We start from the raw sequence: 15,415 nt of genomic DNA, 5'->3' as shown, positions 1-15,415 counted from the left end.
GCCTCTCTTTCAGCACAAAAGTGTTCAGAAAAACACATGGATCAGATTGGAGAATCATAAAAAAGGGACAAAAAGACTCAGCTATTATCTCATTGATGGCTGGTTTTATCTTCCTTTGATTTTTAGCAAAAAACTTAGAAAAATCTTCCTGAAACTTTTGGTTTGAGTTTGGATCCATTTGAAGCTGCTACTGCTGTTGTTTGGGCTGTTATTTCTCATTCACTCCTTGCTGAAGTCCTTACTTTCATTATTCTTTGTTGTATCCAAGTATCATGATAAGCCTTGAAGTGCCAAAAAATGGAATTGAAGCCTTTTGTTTTGGAATATGATTTCAGATTTCTCTTTTTCTTTCCCTGTTGCTTGTTTTCTGTTGTTCTTCTCTTCTTAGACTCCATTTATTCCTAAATTTGTGATTAAATATTGCTGGCATTAGTGTCCTATTCTGTGATGTATTCAATGTTTAGGTGTTGAGGTATAAACTAGTGTAATTATTTCATATGTGGCTTGATAATCTGCTATGTTTAAAAGTTCCAATTTATGGGGATTTTGATAGAAATGTTGACTGTATGGGGGTGCAATTAGTTGAGTTATCTCGACTCAATATTCTAGACTAATGGCATGTTTATGTTTAGGATAACGCATGAATGAGCTCAATAACCTGTTGAATTTAAACTTTTAATTTGTTTCATGTTGTCTGATAAGTGTGGTTCAATAGTTGTCTTTTGGGGGCCAGTATTTGTGGATCCAGCCACCTGTTGGTTTGATTCGTGATTCAAGGCGTTAAGCGAAATTATATCTCTTTGGCATTTCACTGATCTTGAAATCTATTATATTCTAGTTAGATCTTGATTGTCTAAGAGCTTGGGCATTCTGTAATAAAGGGTGGGTTTAGTAATTTTTGAGCCATGATTATGTATATGGTAAATAGTATGTATATGTGTATAAATTGATTGTATCATTTAACTTTTTGTCTACTACTTGAAATGGTGCTATAGTGTATTTTTTGGGTCAAGTGAGGCATCAAAATCATAATTAGGTTACAATTGTTTATTTTAAATTATTTCCCTCAAGTGTTTAAATGTTTTTATAGCTGATTTAGATTTGCCCATTAATCATACAAATGCCAATTAATGGACTAGCCCTCCCCTTTTGTCATTTGGGCTTACTTGGGGAGCCTAGTGCCAGAAAAATGGCCATGGTTATGGCCTATCGGGAATTTGCTTGAGGATTCCCCCTCCTGATGGGCCTTTGCTTTGTGCCTACTAGAATATGTATGAAACTCGACTGGGCCAGCTTAAGCTACTGTGATAGTGGCTGAGTTTGGGGCCAATTCCTGAATTTGAATTACTTTAATTTGATTACAAAACCTTTTCTTACCCCTTTCTTTACCATATGAAAGTAATTGTAGATTCAAGTCTAGTTTTGTTCAGATCTGAATTGTTTTTCCTGAAAGCTCACAACGTCTTTTTATACAATTACTCCACCCCAACGGAATGATAGATTTAGGATAAATAAACCTTCAAATACCTAGTGGACTTTAGAAGTACAATTCCCTTTGAAATAATTTGAGTTGTGCCATCTCCAATTGAACTCCATAATTCATAGCCCTCACACTGATACCAACTAGTATAGAAAATACATTGAATATTCCGTAGTTTTCTTTAGGCACACAATTAAATTATTACAACTATGAGTACGGTTCCCTTGGTGTGGTTGTGATAACTAGTTTTAAATTAGATTAACATAGGAGTACCTTCAGTTTGCTTTTAAAATAAATAACCCTTTCTTTACAATAATTTGTGGTGTCCCATGCTTATAACCCATAATTCATGGCCCTCATAAATTAGATTAAGAGACTAATCCTTATAGAAAAGTTTGAGGTGTGCCGTAAACAAATTAAATCATTCATGGCCCTCACAAATGTAGCTATTAAAAGTTGAACCTTCGTAGTCACTTTAGGCGCATTTATAATTAAATCATCACGACTACGGGTACGGTTCCCGTGATGTATTTATGATACCTAAATTCCAAAAGTGTGGGGGTACATTTATGTGAACCAGCCATAACAACTAATAATTTTAAATAAATTAAACGTGTTGTAGATCGTGGGTACAGTTCCTGTGACGCGATTTGCAATGTGTATCAAACAAACAAGTGTACGACAATCGTAACTTGTTCAAGATTAATTCCATAAAATAATTAAAAGCAGTTACAAAAGTTTAAAATGCAAAATAGACTTAAAACATGTAGTTAATAAGATAATAGGCCAATTATTAATAGTTTAAGAGACCGTGCTACAACTACGGAACCCGGAAATGCGTAACACCTTCTTAGGGGTTAACAGAATTCCTTACTTAAAATTTCTAGTTCGCAGACTTTTAAATAAAGTCGAAATTTCCTCGATTTGGGATTTTAAAATAAACTAGTGACTTGAGACACCAAATAAACTATCCCAAGTGGCGACTCTAGATATTAAATAAACAATCACATTTCGAATAATGTCACTTTAATTGAAAAAAACTCCCTTGTATACCCCCGGGTGGTAAAAAGGAGGTGTGACAGCTCTGATGACTCTGCTGGGGATCCATAACACAGAATTTTTGGTTCAAGGTTGAAGAATTTGAGCTTAGGATAATTGTTATGATTGGCTTTATTTATTATTTGATTTTTTATTACATGTTTTGGGCCTAATGTGCTAAATGTCGCTTTTTACCGCTTTGATATTATTTGAACTGTATATAAACTGTTACGAAACCCTTCTCTTCTCATCTTCGGGGATGTGCACGCTGGCGTGACTCCTCTTTCTGTTAGTGTCATACCTTGAATTAGAAAGAGGCTCAGACAAGTTAGAAAGCCGGAAGGCCTTTTGGTTCCCGGTACGTAGCCCCCCTCGGCTCGAGTTGTCCGCTCTGGTACACCAAGTCTAGAATAATATACCCAGGTTTTAAATCTAGAATAACTCAACCTCGTGTCAGATCCCTAGTAGCAACGCTTGTTTGCATCATGTGCATTTTACTTTGGCGACTCAACACAGGGGTTGGGTCCGTCTAGGATAGGTGGATCCCAGAATCAAAAGACCACCTGATGCATTTTTACATGCTACTTATACAATTATTTTTTCTGTTTGAATGTTGACCGGTTGCTAAAATAGGGAGGAAATTGGAAAAAATAAAATTGAGGTATGAGAGAGATAATTACCCGCCTCCGGAAAAAAATATTATCCAAAATATACCGAAACTCTACCGAAATTTTGAAAGAAAACGAGAGAAAGGGAAAAAGGAAAGGAAAATGGTTCCAAAACATTTCATTATGTCAAAACTAACCAAACTACGCAAGTTTGATTCTCACAGGATGTGGGATACGTAGGCAACCCTCACCGGGTCCAACTCCATTTTTGCAAAAATAACCCAAAATGAAATGTTTTTATTCTGTCATAATTAAAATTAGGTAATGTCGTTCTTGTCTAGATGGCCAAAAATGTCCCCAAAAGGACGCCGGAAGGCTATTTTTGCAAGAATAGCCACCTATTGCCCTCTTTCAAATTTTGGCTACCTAGCAAGAACAACCCTAAAATCTTCCTTTTCGAAGTGCTGAAGGGCCGTATTTGCAAAAGTATCCGTGTTATTTAAATTTTTTGCAAAATTGACCTCTTTTATAAAACTCGCTTTGTTTTAAACCAATCACCTTAATTTAAATGTGCAGAATGAGAACGATTCAAAACTTGTCAATGAATGTCATGACCAATATTCCTTTGTAACTGTACATGTGGTGGAAAGATCTGGGAAAATCAGGACGAGATGTGGTCAACCATTACTTGGGGGGTCTCACCGAGTTATTAAAGATTAGGCCTAGGGGAGATATAATAAAAGCATTGGTTACATTTTGGGATCCAGCCCACAACGTGTTTCATTTCTCGGACTTTGAACTCACACCCACTTTAGAAGAGATAGCCAGTTATGTTGGGACTACCGAATCTTTGAGACATAAATATCTGGTTTCCCCGAGAGCCGTCACCCCTCACAAGTTTCTTGATTTGCTAAAAATAAGCAGGGGGTCCAATATGAAGATTTGGCGGATGGGTTTTCTACTCCACAATTCATATATCAGCGGTACAGACACATAGGGGGATTCGAAAAACCGGAGAGCAAAATTTGTAGAAAAGGGAATCGACTAAAATGGGGAGAACATAGATGTTTCTCCTTCATGGTGGTATTTTTGGGTCTTTAAGTGTTTCTTAGGAATGACGGGAATATCGATGTACGGGTCGCCGGAGTCATCAACACTTTGCTTACCCAGGCCAAAAGTACCCTCGGACCCATGATAGTGTCAGAAATATTTCGAGCTCTCACAGCCTGCAAAGCCAGAGTAGACTTTTTTTGAGGGGTGCAACTTGTTGCCACAAATGTGGATGATTGAGCATCTATGTCATCGTCCTCAGTACATGAACTATGGGTCGACGGGGGAAAGCTGCATAGAGGAGTTTTATACAAGGGTCGACGGGTTCAACATGCCAAAAGGGGTCGTAGAATGGATATCTTGCCTCCGCTCCGTCACTGCAAATCAAATAGAATGGATGTTGGGTTGGCTTCATGTTGATGAAATTATATACATGCCAGCCACCGGTCCCCACTTCCTCCTGATGGGTCTTAGAAGTGTCCAGCCTTATGCCCCGTACCGGGCTTTGAGACAGCTAGGGAGATGTCAAATAGTTCCCAAAGATGAAGACCTTAGCCTTCATATGATAGAGATCCGTTCTGATGGCTAGTTTCACGAAGCGATGGTTCACCAGATGTGGAGTGAGTGCCAATATTTGATGGCAAATACCCGAGTATATGATCTATCCAGAGGTGAAGTCTTACCCGGTTACCTCGCTTGGTTCAAAAGGAAAGTTGAGTTTGGAAGGCCATATAAAAGACCCCACCTCCAAGAGTTTGTTGAAGCATCACAAGAACAGCGGGAGTGGTTGACAAAAGAAAATGAATATCGGGCCACCATAAGCAGGTTAGAAGGGCATATCAGAGACCTTAAGTTTGATAGTGATGTGCAAGACGCTGCGAATGAGGGTGAGAAGAAAAAATTAGCCCAAGAAAATGAAATCCTCCGGGCCCAGATCCAAAGGATAAAGATAGCTGTTGAGAATCTGGAAAGAAGTCGAACGGACGAAAGACTCAATAATGGTCTTAGGAAGAAAATATGTGAGTACGGGAATGATTTAGAAAAATCTGAAGGTAGTTTGGCAAGAGCCCGGGCACATTTAGTGAAGAACGCAGAGGGGCGGGTAGAGTTTTTCGGTAGTTAAAAAGGAAATATGATGGAGAAGTCACAAACCTGAAGAAAAAGCTAACTACCCTCAAGAATGAGATGGCTAAACAAGCCAAGAGCGTCAAAGCCGAGAGAGAACATTGCTACGCTTTGATGGCACATCTAGAGGGAGACTTACATCATTTGCAAGAACAGAATCACATGGCCACCCAGGTTTTGGAGGCTAGATCTCAGCAGATTAGGCATTTATTGCAAGAAAAGGGCATCATCAGGGAAAGGGTTAGAAGAATTGCCAACTACATTGTGATGAAGTGCAACGAATGTGAGGACATGACCAGCTCCATGTTTTTGCCACAGTAATGATCTTCGTTCTCTAGATAATGGATGGTCTCTATCGCCTCAAGGATGATATGGCGCGTAGGCCCGTAGCAAGACCAGCTGGTGTCCCTAGGGCAGGATTGGAGGCACTTATGTACTCCTTACTGTTTTCCCTTTTCGAGTCTGTATTTTCATTCAGTATATTTTGAGTCTGTTTAGTTTTTCAATTCTCAAGTATGTAATAGAGAAAAAATAGAAGTTTTGCTTTAATGAAAATTTGAAAAAACCCAAAAATGTTTTGTTTATTTCACATGTATTCCTTGAACTACGCGATGATCTGATTCACGCAACGTCGTGATACGTTGTCAATCCTCATCGGATCCGGTCATGATTTTTGTAAATAACTCAAATACAAGAGAAATGTGGAGAAGAGAAAACCAAAAAGAAAATAAAGAAAACAAGGAAAAGAGAATGAGAACAATAGGGAAAATAAGAGTGCAAAAGAGAGCAAGAGAAAAGAGCGGGGAGATAAACAAAAGCTGGGATGAGACATGCAATCGTTGCAAAACATGTACAAATACATTTAGCTGTATAGGTGCATCACACCCCCTAATGTGTGATTGCCTATTTGTTAATTGCTTCAAACTAACCGTTTTATTGTGTTTACTGTTGTGTATAGGTTCTGTTCTAAGGTGGTTGGTTTTGTGGTAACCTGGCTTCGCACCCTTACTTCACAAGATCCAAGGGCAGTGTAGAAATGTCATTAGAAGGTCATCTACCAACGATTCCCATCCCAGAGAGTGTTATTGATTATCCCAACCTCAGAGTCAGTGGTTGCTGAAGAGAATAGGGCATTGCGCCTTCGCGTGTTGGAGATGTGGGACACCTGGTCCAATAGTAGAGAGCCGCTAAGTGCCATACCTGGTTTCCCCAAGCTACTTCCCAGAGCAAGTGGAAATTCTAACATCCCAATAAGTTACTCGAATACCCCACTTAGATACCCCACCATCTCCGCTCACTTCACCGGAACATCTTCTGCGGTTCGCTCCCAGGTGATTTCGGGATTGGCCTCTAACATATTCACTGCACCGCCAACCTCGGCCACGCCGCAACCCACTTTGCCCAGGCCAAACTTTGATCCATCATATTTTACTTTTTAAGTACCATTCTTTCCCCAGAAACGGACCATTTCACTACCAATTCCTACCCTCAACAACCCGGTATGAATTTACCGCAGGGCAGGAGAAAACTACAAAGAACCCCGAGCAGGAAGAAATCACTCGGAAGATGAGGAGCATAAAACATAGCCTTAAGAATATACAAGGCTTAAGTGGTCAAAATAGAGTATCCTACGCTAATTTATATATGTTCCCACATGTCCACCTACCCCTAGGTTTTAAAACTCCTAAGTTCGAAAAGTACGACAGGCATGGAGACCCCATAGCCCACCTCAAGAGATACTGCAATCAACTGAGAGGCAAGTGGAAAAGAGGAGCTTCTCATGGCTTATTTCGGAGAAAGTCTAGTGGGCATTGCATCCGAGTGGTACATGGACCAGGACATATCTCGCTGGCATATTTGGGATAATCTAGCTCGAGATTTTGTCAAGAAGTTTCAGTATAACATAGACATCGCTCAAGACAGGAATTCTCTGTCGAATCTTAAGAAGAAGTCATCGGAAAGTTCCCGAGAATATGCTGTTAAATGGCGCGAACAAGTGGCCAGGGTCAAGCCCCCGATGGATGAGATAGAAATGGTGAGTGTTTTTCTACAAGCCCAAGAGGTTGACTACTTTCAGAATATGATGTCTGCAATGAGGAAACCATTTGCTGAGGCCATCAAGATTGGTGAGATGGTCGAGAATGGTCTGAAAACAGGGCGCATATTGAGCTAATCTGCCATATGAGCTACGTCCCAAGCAATTCAAAATGGGTCTAGAGGTGTAGCGAACAGAAAGAAGAAGGAAGAAGTGGTGATGACGACTTCAGGTCTGAGAAACCCTCGTCCACCCAGAGGTTACTTCCCTCCAAGTGCACCATAACATTATTATCCCCACCAGGATGTGGCTTATGCTATGGCCCCCCAGCCTTACGCGGTGATGAACGCCTAGCCATACGCTCAGCCTCAGCAACAGTTTAACCAAAATAGAGCTCCACCCTTAGAAATAACCCTCCTCACCAAGCTCAGTATAATACCCGACCACAAAATAACTTCCCCTACAATGCCCGTGCTCGGGAGCCACCCAGGAGAACAAACTTCATGCCTATTGGTGAGTCATATTCTATCCTTTTTCCTAAACTGGTCCAAATGAGTTTGCTATAACCCGTACCCCTAAATAGACAAAACACAGAGTCACCTTCCTACCGACCTGGTACCCGATATGCCTATCATTCTGGGGTGGAAGGACATGACACTGAAGACTGTTGGACTCTAAAAAGGGCAGTTGAAAATCTCATAGATAAAAAACGAATAGTGCTGAAGGATGAAAAAAATTCCTAATGTGACCAACAACCCATTATCGGCTCACAACAACGAGCTCGTTATTGGAATGATTTGCGAAGATAAGGAGTTTGATCCTGCCTTGAAAGTCATCATTGCCATTGCTGATGTCGAGAAGAAGCCAAAGGCTGACGCAAAGCAAGAAAAGGGGGAGAAGAAGAGTAAACCCACCCCTCAAAGTGCAGAAAAGACAATGGAAACCAAAATTGGGGAAGTACCTCCAAAAGATGCCATTCTATATGTTCCCCGGGGTCATAGGAAAGAACAAATAACATTGAGCCCTCCAAAAAGGTTTGAGCTGAACAAGGGATCTATGATGTACGTGCCTAAAGGGACCTATGTGGTACGAGGCTAGTAATTTCACCAAGGCTGAATGAGTCCGTGGTTATTGGCCGCGCGCCACAAAAAGCCTATGACAGACCCCACTGTCATCCCATGGAATTACAACAAAGCGGTAGTGACATACAAGGGAAAAGCTAGGGGAAGCAAATAAAACTAACCTGGCTGAGAAATACCTTAACTTGGAGGATTTGAACAAAGCCAAAAAGAAGTGTTTCCCACTCAAGAAGCTCGGGGAGGCCGAAGAATTTGTCCGTAAAATGAAAACTGCTGACTACGAGGTAATAGACCAACTCCAGAAGTCTCCTTCACAGGTCTCACTCCTGCCTCTACTGGTGAGCTCGAATGAGCATCAGAAAGTGTTGATAAAGACCCTCAATGAAGCTTATGTTCCGATTGAAACCACTGTTGAACAACTAGAAAAGATGGTAGAAAGATTCTTCGTAATCAACTAGATCTCATTTAGCAAGAATGATTTGCACTCGGAAGGGGCTGCCCATAACAAAGCCCTTCATTTGACAGTTAAATGTAAGGGGCACTATGTGAAGAGAGTCATGCTGGATGGCGGATCTGGAGTTGATATCTGCCCTCACTCAACTTTGCAAAGAATAGAGTTTGGGACTGAGAGAATCAGGCCTAACAATGTCTGTGTGCGTGCCTTTGATGGCATCAAGAGAGACACCATAGGCGAGAACGATTTGATTTTTACTATTGGTCCTATGGATTTCGAGGTGACATTTCAGGTCCTAAACATGGACACTTCTTATAATTTCCTCTTGGGAAAGCCTTGGATTCATGCGGCAGGGGTTGTACCTTCCACTCTCCACCAGATGGTGAAATTTGAATATGAAGATCAGGAGATTGTAGTCCACGGAGAGGACGAGCAATCAATTTATAGGGACCCATCAGTCCCATGTCTCAAAGCTAGGGAAGGTAGCGAACATATAGTCTATCAAGCTTTCGAGGTTGTGGTCGCAGACCAATGTGAAGAAGGACACTTTTGTCCTTAACCTTTTCTCTCAAATGCGTCAATTATGATTGCCAAGGAAATGATCAGGCATGGTTATAATCCCGGGAAGGGGCTCGGGACACCATTACAATGTATCACAGAACCTATCACTCTGGCTGCTAGCGAGAAGTTCTTTGGTATGGGTTATCAAGCCACGCCAGCTGATGAAACAATGGCAAATGAGTGAAAGAATAATGGTTGGGTTTTGCCTCAGTCAATCCCACATATTTTCGAAACATTCGTCAAGCCCAAGTACATAGAAGAAGAAGATGAGGCCTTTACGGCCAAAGAAATTGAAGAAATATGTAGAGCTATGAGGCAGATGTTGTATGAAACCCACATGGTCCAGCCGAGAGAAGGCTCGAGCACCGTTGAGGTGTTGTATATGGGGCCCAATGCCAAGTTGTAAAACTGGAAGGCTACTTTGTTCCCAGTCAGGCGGGAATCCCGATAGTCCAGTCTTGCCACCTTTTCTACATCACGAGTTATTCCAGGGTATAACTCGGATGTTTCTTGTAGTTTACTGTCTTTAAATTCCAATGTAAACCCTGTTATTTTCAAAATTCAATGAAATGAAATCAATATTTCATCGTTCATAAATCTCTCTATTTATTCTTTCTGATTTTTGTTACTTTTTCTTATTTCTTCTTTCATTTCTAATAATGCGGCTTTAAATAATATGACATGCTTCGAACTTCATGCCCAGATCCAAACACGATGTCTAATTGTAAAATAATGAATCAAGAACTAGAATATGATGAAGAAGAGGCTTTTAGGGGAATAAATCTAGAATTGGAACAATTTGAGAATAAGCCTAAGCCAAATCTAAATGAAACCGAGCCAGTAAATTTGGGTAGTTCAGAAGAGGTCCAAGAAACCATGATAAACATTCACACAGATGAAAGAACTAGGGATGCACTGATCCAACTTTTGTTTGAATTCAAAGATATGTTTGCTTGGTCCTATGATGATATGCCAGGATTAAGTGTTGATCTAGTAGTGCACAAATTGCCAACTTACCCCAATTATCCCCCTGTCCAACAAAAACAAAGAAAGTTCAAAACTGACATTAGTGATAAAATTAAAGAAGAGGTCACCAAGCAGCTGAAAGCAGGTGTGATCAGAGTGGTCCGATACACCACATGGTTGGATAATGTAGTCCTAGTGCCAAAGAAAGACACGAAAACTCGAGTGTGTATTGACTAACGGGATCTAAACAAAGCAAGTCCTAAGGACAACTTTCCTCTGCCAAACATCCACATCCTCGTTGACAATTGTGCCAAACATGAGATACGGTCTTTCGTGGATTGTTATGCTGGATCTCATCAGGTCGTGATGGATGAAGAAAATGTGGAAAAGACAGCGTTCACCACACCCTGGGGCACCTATTATTACAGGGTCATGCCTTTTGGTCTGAAGAACATCGGGGCAACGTACATGAGAGCTATGACTACCATCTTTCATGACATGATACACCAGGAAATCGAGGTGTATGTGGATGATGTGATCATTAAATCCATAACACAGGATGACCATGTTCGGGACCTGAAAAAGTTCTTTGAGCGTCTACCCAAGTATGATTTGAAGCTAAACCCGGCTAAATGTGCATTTGGAGTTTCGTCTAGGAAACTTTTGGGATTCATCATCTGTCGGAGGGGCATTGAGCTAGATCCAACAAAGATAGAGTCTATTCGGGATTTGCCTCCTCCGAGAACCAAGAAAGAGGTTATGAGTTTGTTGGGAAGGTTGAACTACATCAGCCGATTCATTGCTCAGTTGACTTCCACATGTGAGCCCGTATTCAAGCTGTTGAACAAAGATGCAACGATTAAATGACAAATGAGTTTCAAGAAGCCTTTGACAAAATCAAAGAATATCTGTCGAACCCGCCAGTCTTGGTCCCACCCGAACCGGGGAGGCCTTTGTTTTTGTTCTTGATAGTCTTGGAGAATTCCTTCGGCTGTGTCCTCGGTCAACACGATGTGACCGGGAAGAAAGAGCAGGCAATCTACTATTTGAGCAAAAAGTTCACAAGTTATAAAGCCAAATATACCCTATTGGAAAGGACTTGCTGCGCACTAACTTGGGTCGCTCAGAAGCTTAGGCATTACCTGTTGGCCTATACCACTTACCTCATCACCAGGATGGATCCTTTAAAGTATATATTCCAGAAGTCGATGCCCACAGGGAGGTTGGCAAAATGGCAAATCCTGCTCACTGAGTTCGATATAGTCTATGTCACTAGCACGACAATGAAGGACCAAGCTCTAGCGGATCACCTAGCTGAAAATCCTGTTGATGATGAATATCAGCCTCTGAATACCTACTTTCCGGACGAGGAAGTGAATTTAGCTGAGGTAATTTCATAAGACTCTAATGCTTGGAAAATGTTCTTTAATGGAGCGGTGAATGCAAAAGGTGTCGGGATTGGGGCAATCTTGATCTCGCCCACAGGTCAGCACTACCCAGCCACAGCCCAACATCGGTTTTTCTGCACAAACAACACTACCGAGTATGAAGCCTGCATTGTGGGCATGAATATGGCAATTGATCAAGATGTGAAAGAATTAGTAATCATGGGAGATTCGGATCTGATTATCCGACAGGCTCAAGGAGAATGGGAAACTCGGGACGTCAAGCTTATACCATACAGGCAACATGTGGAAGATATTAGCAAATGGTTTAAATTCGTTGAGTTTAAGTGCGTTCCTCGGTTTCACAATGAGTTAGCCGATGCACTCACTACCTTGTCCTCGATGTTTCCATATCCAGGCAACGTCCACATTGACCCGTTGGAAATACAAATCCGAGAAAGGCATGGTTATTGCAATACTGTCGAGGTAGAACCAAATGTTCAGCCATGGTATCATTATATCAAGATGTTTTTGAATACAAAGGAATATCCCGAGCAAGCCAGTGGAGATCAAAAGAGAACCATTAGAAGGCTTGCCGGTGGCTTCTTCTTAAGCAGAGAAGTTTTGACCAAAAGGACTCCAGATTTGAACCTTTTGAGATGTGTGGATGCCTAAGAGGCCTGAAAAATCATGAATGAAGTACACGCAGGAGTATGCAGACCTCATATGAATGGATATTTCCTTGCAAAGAAAATCCTTCGAGCAGGGTATTACTGGATCACCATGGAAAAGGATTGCTTCAGCTTCGTCTGAAAATGCCATCAGTGTAAGGTACACGGTGACCTGATTCATGCACCTCCCTCAAAACTGCATCCTACGTCAGCACCATGGACATTCGTTGCTTGGGGTATGGATGTCATTTGGCCAATCGAGCTAAAAGCTTCAAACGGGATAAAGATTCATATTGGTTGCCATCGACTACTTCACAAAGTGGGTTGAAGCAATTACTCTCAAAGCTGTCACTAAGAAAGCAGTGGTAGACTTTGTGCACTCCAACATCATTTGTCGTTTTGGCATCCCTACAACTATCATTACGGTCAATGCTGCAAACTTGAATAGTCATTTGATGAGGGAGATATGCGAACAATTCAAGATCACGCATCGGAACTCTACCCCTTATCGGCCCAAAGCTAATGGTACCATTGAAGCAGCAAACAAGAACATCAAGAAGATTCTTAGGAAGATGATCCAAAGTTCCAGGCAATGGCATGAAAAGTTGTCGTTTGCATTGTTGGGATATTGCACAACTGTGCGCACATCAGTCAGAGCAACCCCCTAGCTATTGGTTTATGGCACTGAAGCTGTGATACCGACAGAAGTTGAAATCCCTTCTCTTCGGATCATTGTTGAAGATGAGATTGAGGACAGTGAGTGGGTCAAAACCCATCTGGAATAGTTAACCCTGATCGATGAAAAGCGAATGGCTGCAGTATGCCAGGGGCAGTTGTATCAACAAAGAATGGCCCGTGCCTACAACAAGAAAGTGCGGCCTAGGAACTTTGAAGTAGGGCAACTCGTTTTGAGGCGTATTCTCCCTCACCACCAGGAAGCAAAAGGAAAGTTTGCTCCAAACTGGAAGGGTCCATACATTATAAGAAAATTGTTGCCAAAAGGGGCATTGTACTTGGGAGACATTGAAGGAAATGACCCCGAAACAGTTGTAAATGTAGACGCAGTCAAAATGTATTATATTTAATCTTTCTACAACAATAATATTATCCGATTGGGATGACGAAGGCCTTCATTCTCGCTACCCCAAATACTTCTACCCTTTGTTACCCTTTTGATCTGGTTACCCTTCTTTGATTACCCTCTTTAGAACCCGAAAACATTTGTAAAAAAAAAATAAAAATCAAAAACAAGTTCCCTGAACTACGTTCGACTTGATTCTGAGACGATACGTAGGCAGCCTTTCTCTGGGGTTCAGTCACACCAAAATAAAAATCCAAATTTCCCCAAAAGTGAAACTGGGACAGATGTTATGATGGTTCAGCAATGATCCCGCCTGAATGATTCCAAAGTTGTAATTTAATCAAAATTCTTTTTACCCCAAATCCTATTCAAGTCCTTCTAATCAATAGATGAGAACGTTCAAGAATCGGAGAATGCATTTGCTTGGAACTGATGCAACAAGATGAGAGAAATAAAATGAGAGAATCTTATTGGTGAAAAACCACACGGGCACTGTAAGGCGATGGTGAGTAGAGAAACTGAAAATGAGAGAGTCTTGGTAGTGAAAACTCGCAAAAGACACTATAAGGCGACGGTAAGAAGAGAAATGAGAGAGGTCAATTGGCGAAAACCCGCAAAGGGTGTCGTTGATCGAGGAGGAGGAATTCTTTACAATCATTGGCACTGAAAGAGTCCTGGCAAGGTTTTTCGGTTTTAAAACAAAAGTCATAATGGGCTTATGAGAGATTGGTTAGTTGCGTTGATCGGGAATCCAATCCAAGAAGCATGTCATGTCTATTAAACTCTGCATGCACTCCAGATAAGTCTTTATTTCCTTCCCCGAAATTGACACTTCTCTTTAAATTCATTATCCTGTCCTTTGTTTACTTTTTTTTGAATCCCTTTCGGTTTAATCCTCCTCCAAAACTAATACAAAGAAAATATGGCAAGATTGGTTTTATAGGGTTCTGCTTAGCAAAAGCCAAGTTCAAGTAAAGGCACCCAGCCTCAGCAGGTGCATCAAGTCGATCTCGACTGGCCATGATGGCTGAGGCTCCATAGTCGAAAACTCTTGAAAAGGAATGAAATCAAAGTCAAATGCCCATAAAGGCAAAATGAAATGAAAAGCCAAGCCCCACAACGGTTAACCATCATGTGGAATTTTGAAAAGTCAAGACCTCGGGGTTTAGAAATGAAGCCCATTCCCAGAAAGCCAGCAAGCAATGGAGATTTCATCGAAAGAGTTGGGTCGAGATCAAGTGATGGAAACAATCAAGGATACAAAATCAACCACCATTTCAAACTAAAAATTGTTCTTTGTTTGAAAATATGAACAGGTGCAATCCAAAGCAACCTTGCAAGAAGCAGGTGCAACCAAAAAGAAACTGCACAAGGGCTAGAAACAACTTTGCAACAATAATTGATCCAAAAGGGAAGTTTCCTCCAAATTCTTTCCTGCATTTTTACTCATTTTCTTAAATAAAAAAATGAAATGAAAAAAAAATAAAAAATAAAAAGAAAGAAGAAGAAAATTCAAAATTGTGGTAGCATAGGACCCCCAATCTCTTTACGTTTTTCCAACATAGGGTTCCATTATCTAATCGCTCCCAGCATAACCGGGTAGTCTTTTCCATTACAGGGTTCCATTCACTAGTTGATCCCTGGCATAACCCGTGGACCTCCCCGGCATAACCCGAGGACCTTTTCTCTTTTCTGGTATAACTCGATGACCTTCCCCGGCATAACCCGTGGACCTCCCCGGCATAACCCGAGGACCTTTTCTCATTTCCGGCATAACCCGTGGACCTCCCCGCCATAACCCGAGGATATTTTCTTATTTCCGGTATAATTCGATGACCTTCCTCGGCATAACCCTTGGACCTCCCCGGCATAACCCGAGGAC

At 41.2% G+C, this 15,415-nt stretch overlaps 1 protein-coding gene across 1 annotated transcript; it reads left to right on the top strand.

Annotated features, from left to right (window-relative positions):
• The first annotated feature begins 11,814 nt into the window (after positions 1–11,814).
• LOC138871245 (uncharacterized) lies at positions 11,815–12,456 on the top strand. Its single transcript, XM_070149118.1, has one exon. The coding sequence runs from the start codon at positions 11,815–11,817 to the stop codon at positions 12,454–12,456; it is 642 nt and encodes a 213-aa protein (XP_070005219.1).
• The last annotated feature ends 2,959 nt before the right edge of the window (positions 12,457–15,415 follow it).

Source organism: Nicotiana sylvestris, chromosome 6 (genome assembly GCF_000393655.2).
Source record: "Nicotiana sylvestris chromosome 6, ASM39365v2, whole genome shotgun sequence".
Classification (NCBI taxonomy): Eukaryota; Viridiplantae; Streptophyta; class Magnoliopsida; order Solanales; family Solanaceae; genus Nicotiana; species Nicotiana sylvestris.
This window is presented reverse-complemented; position numbering and strand designations above follow the sequence as displayed.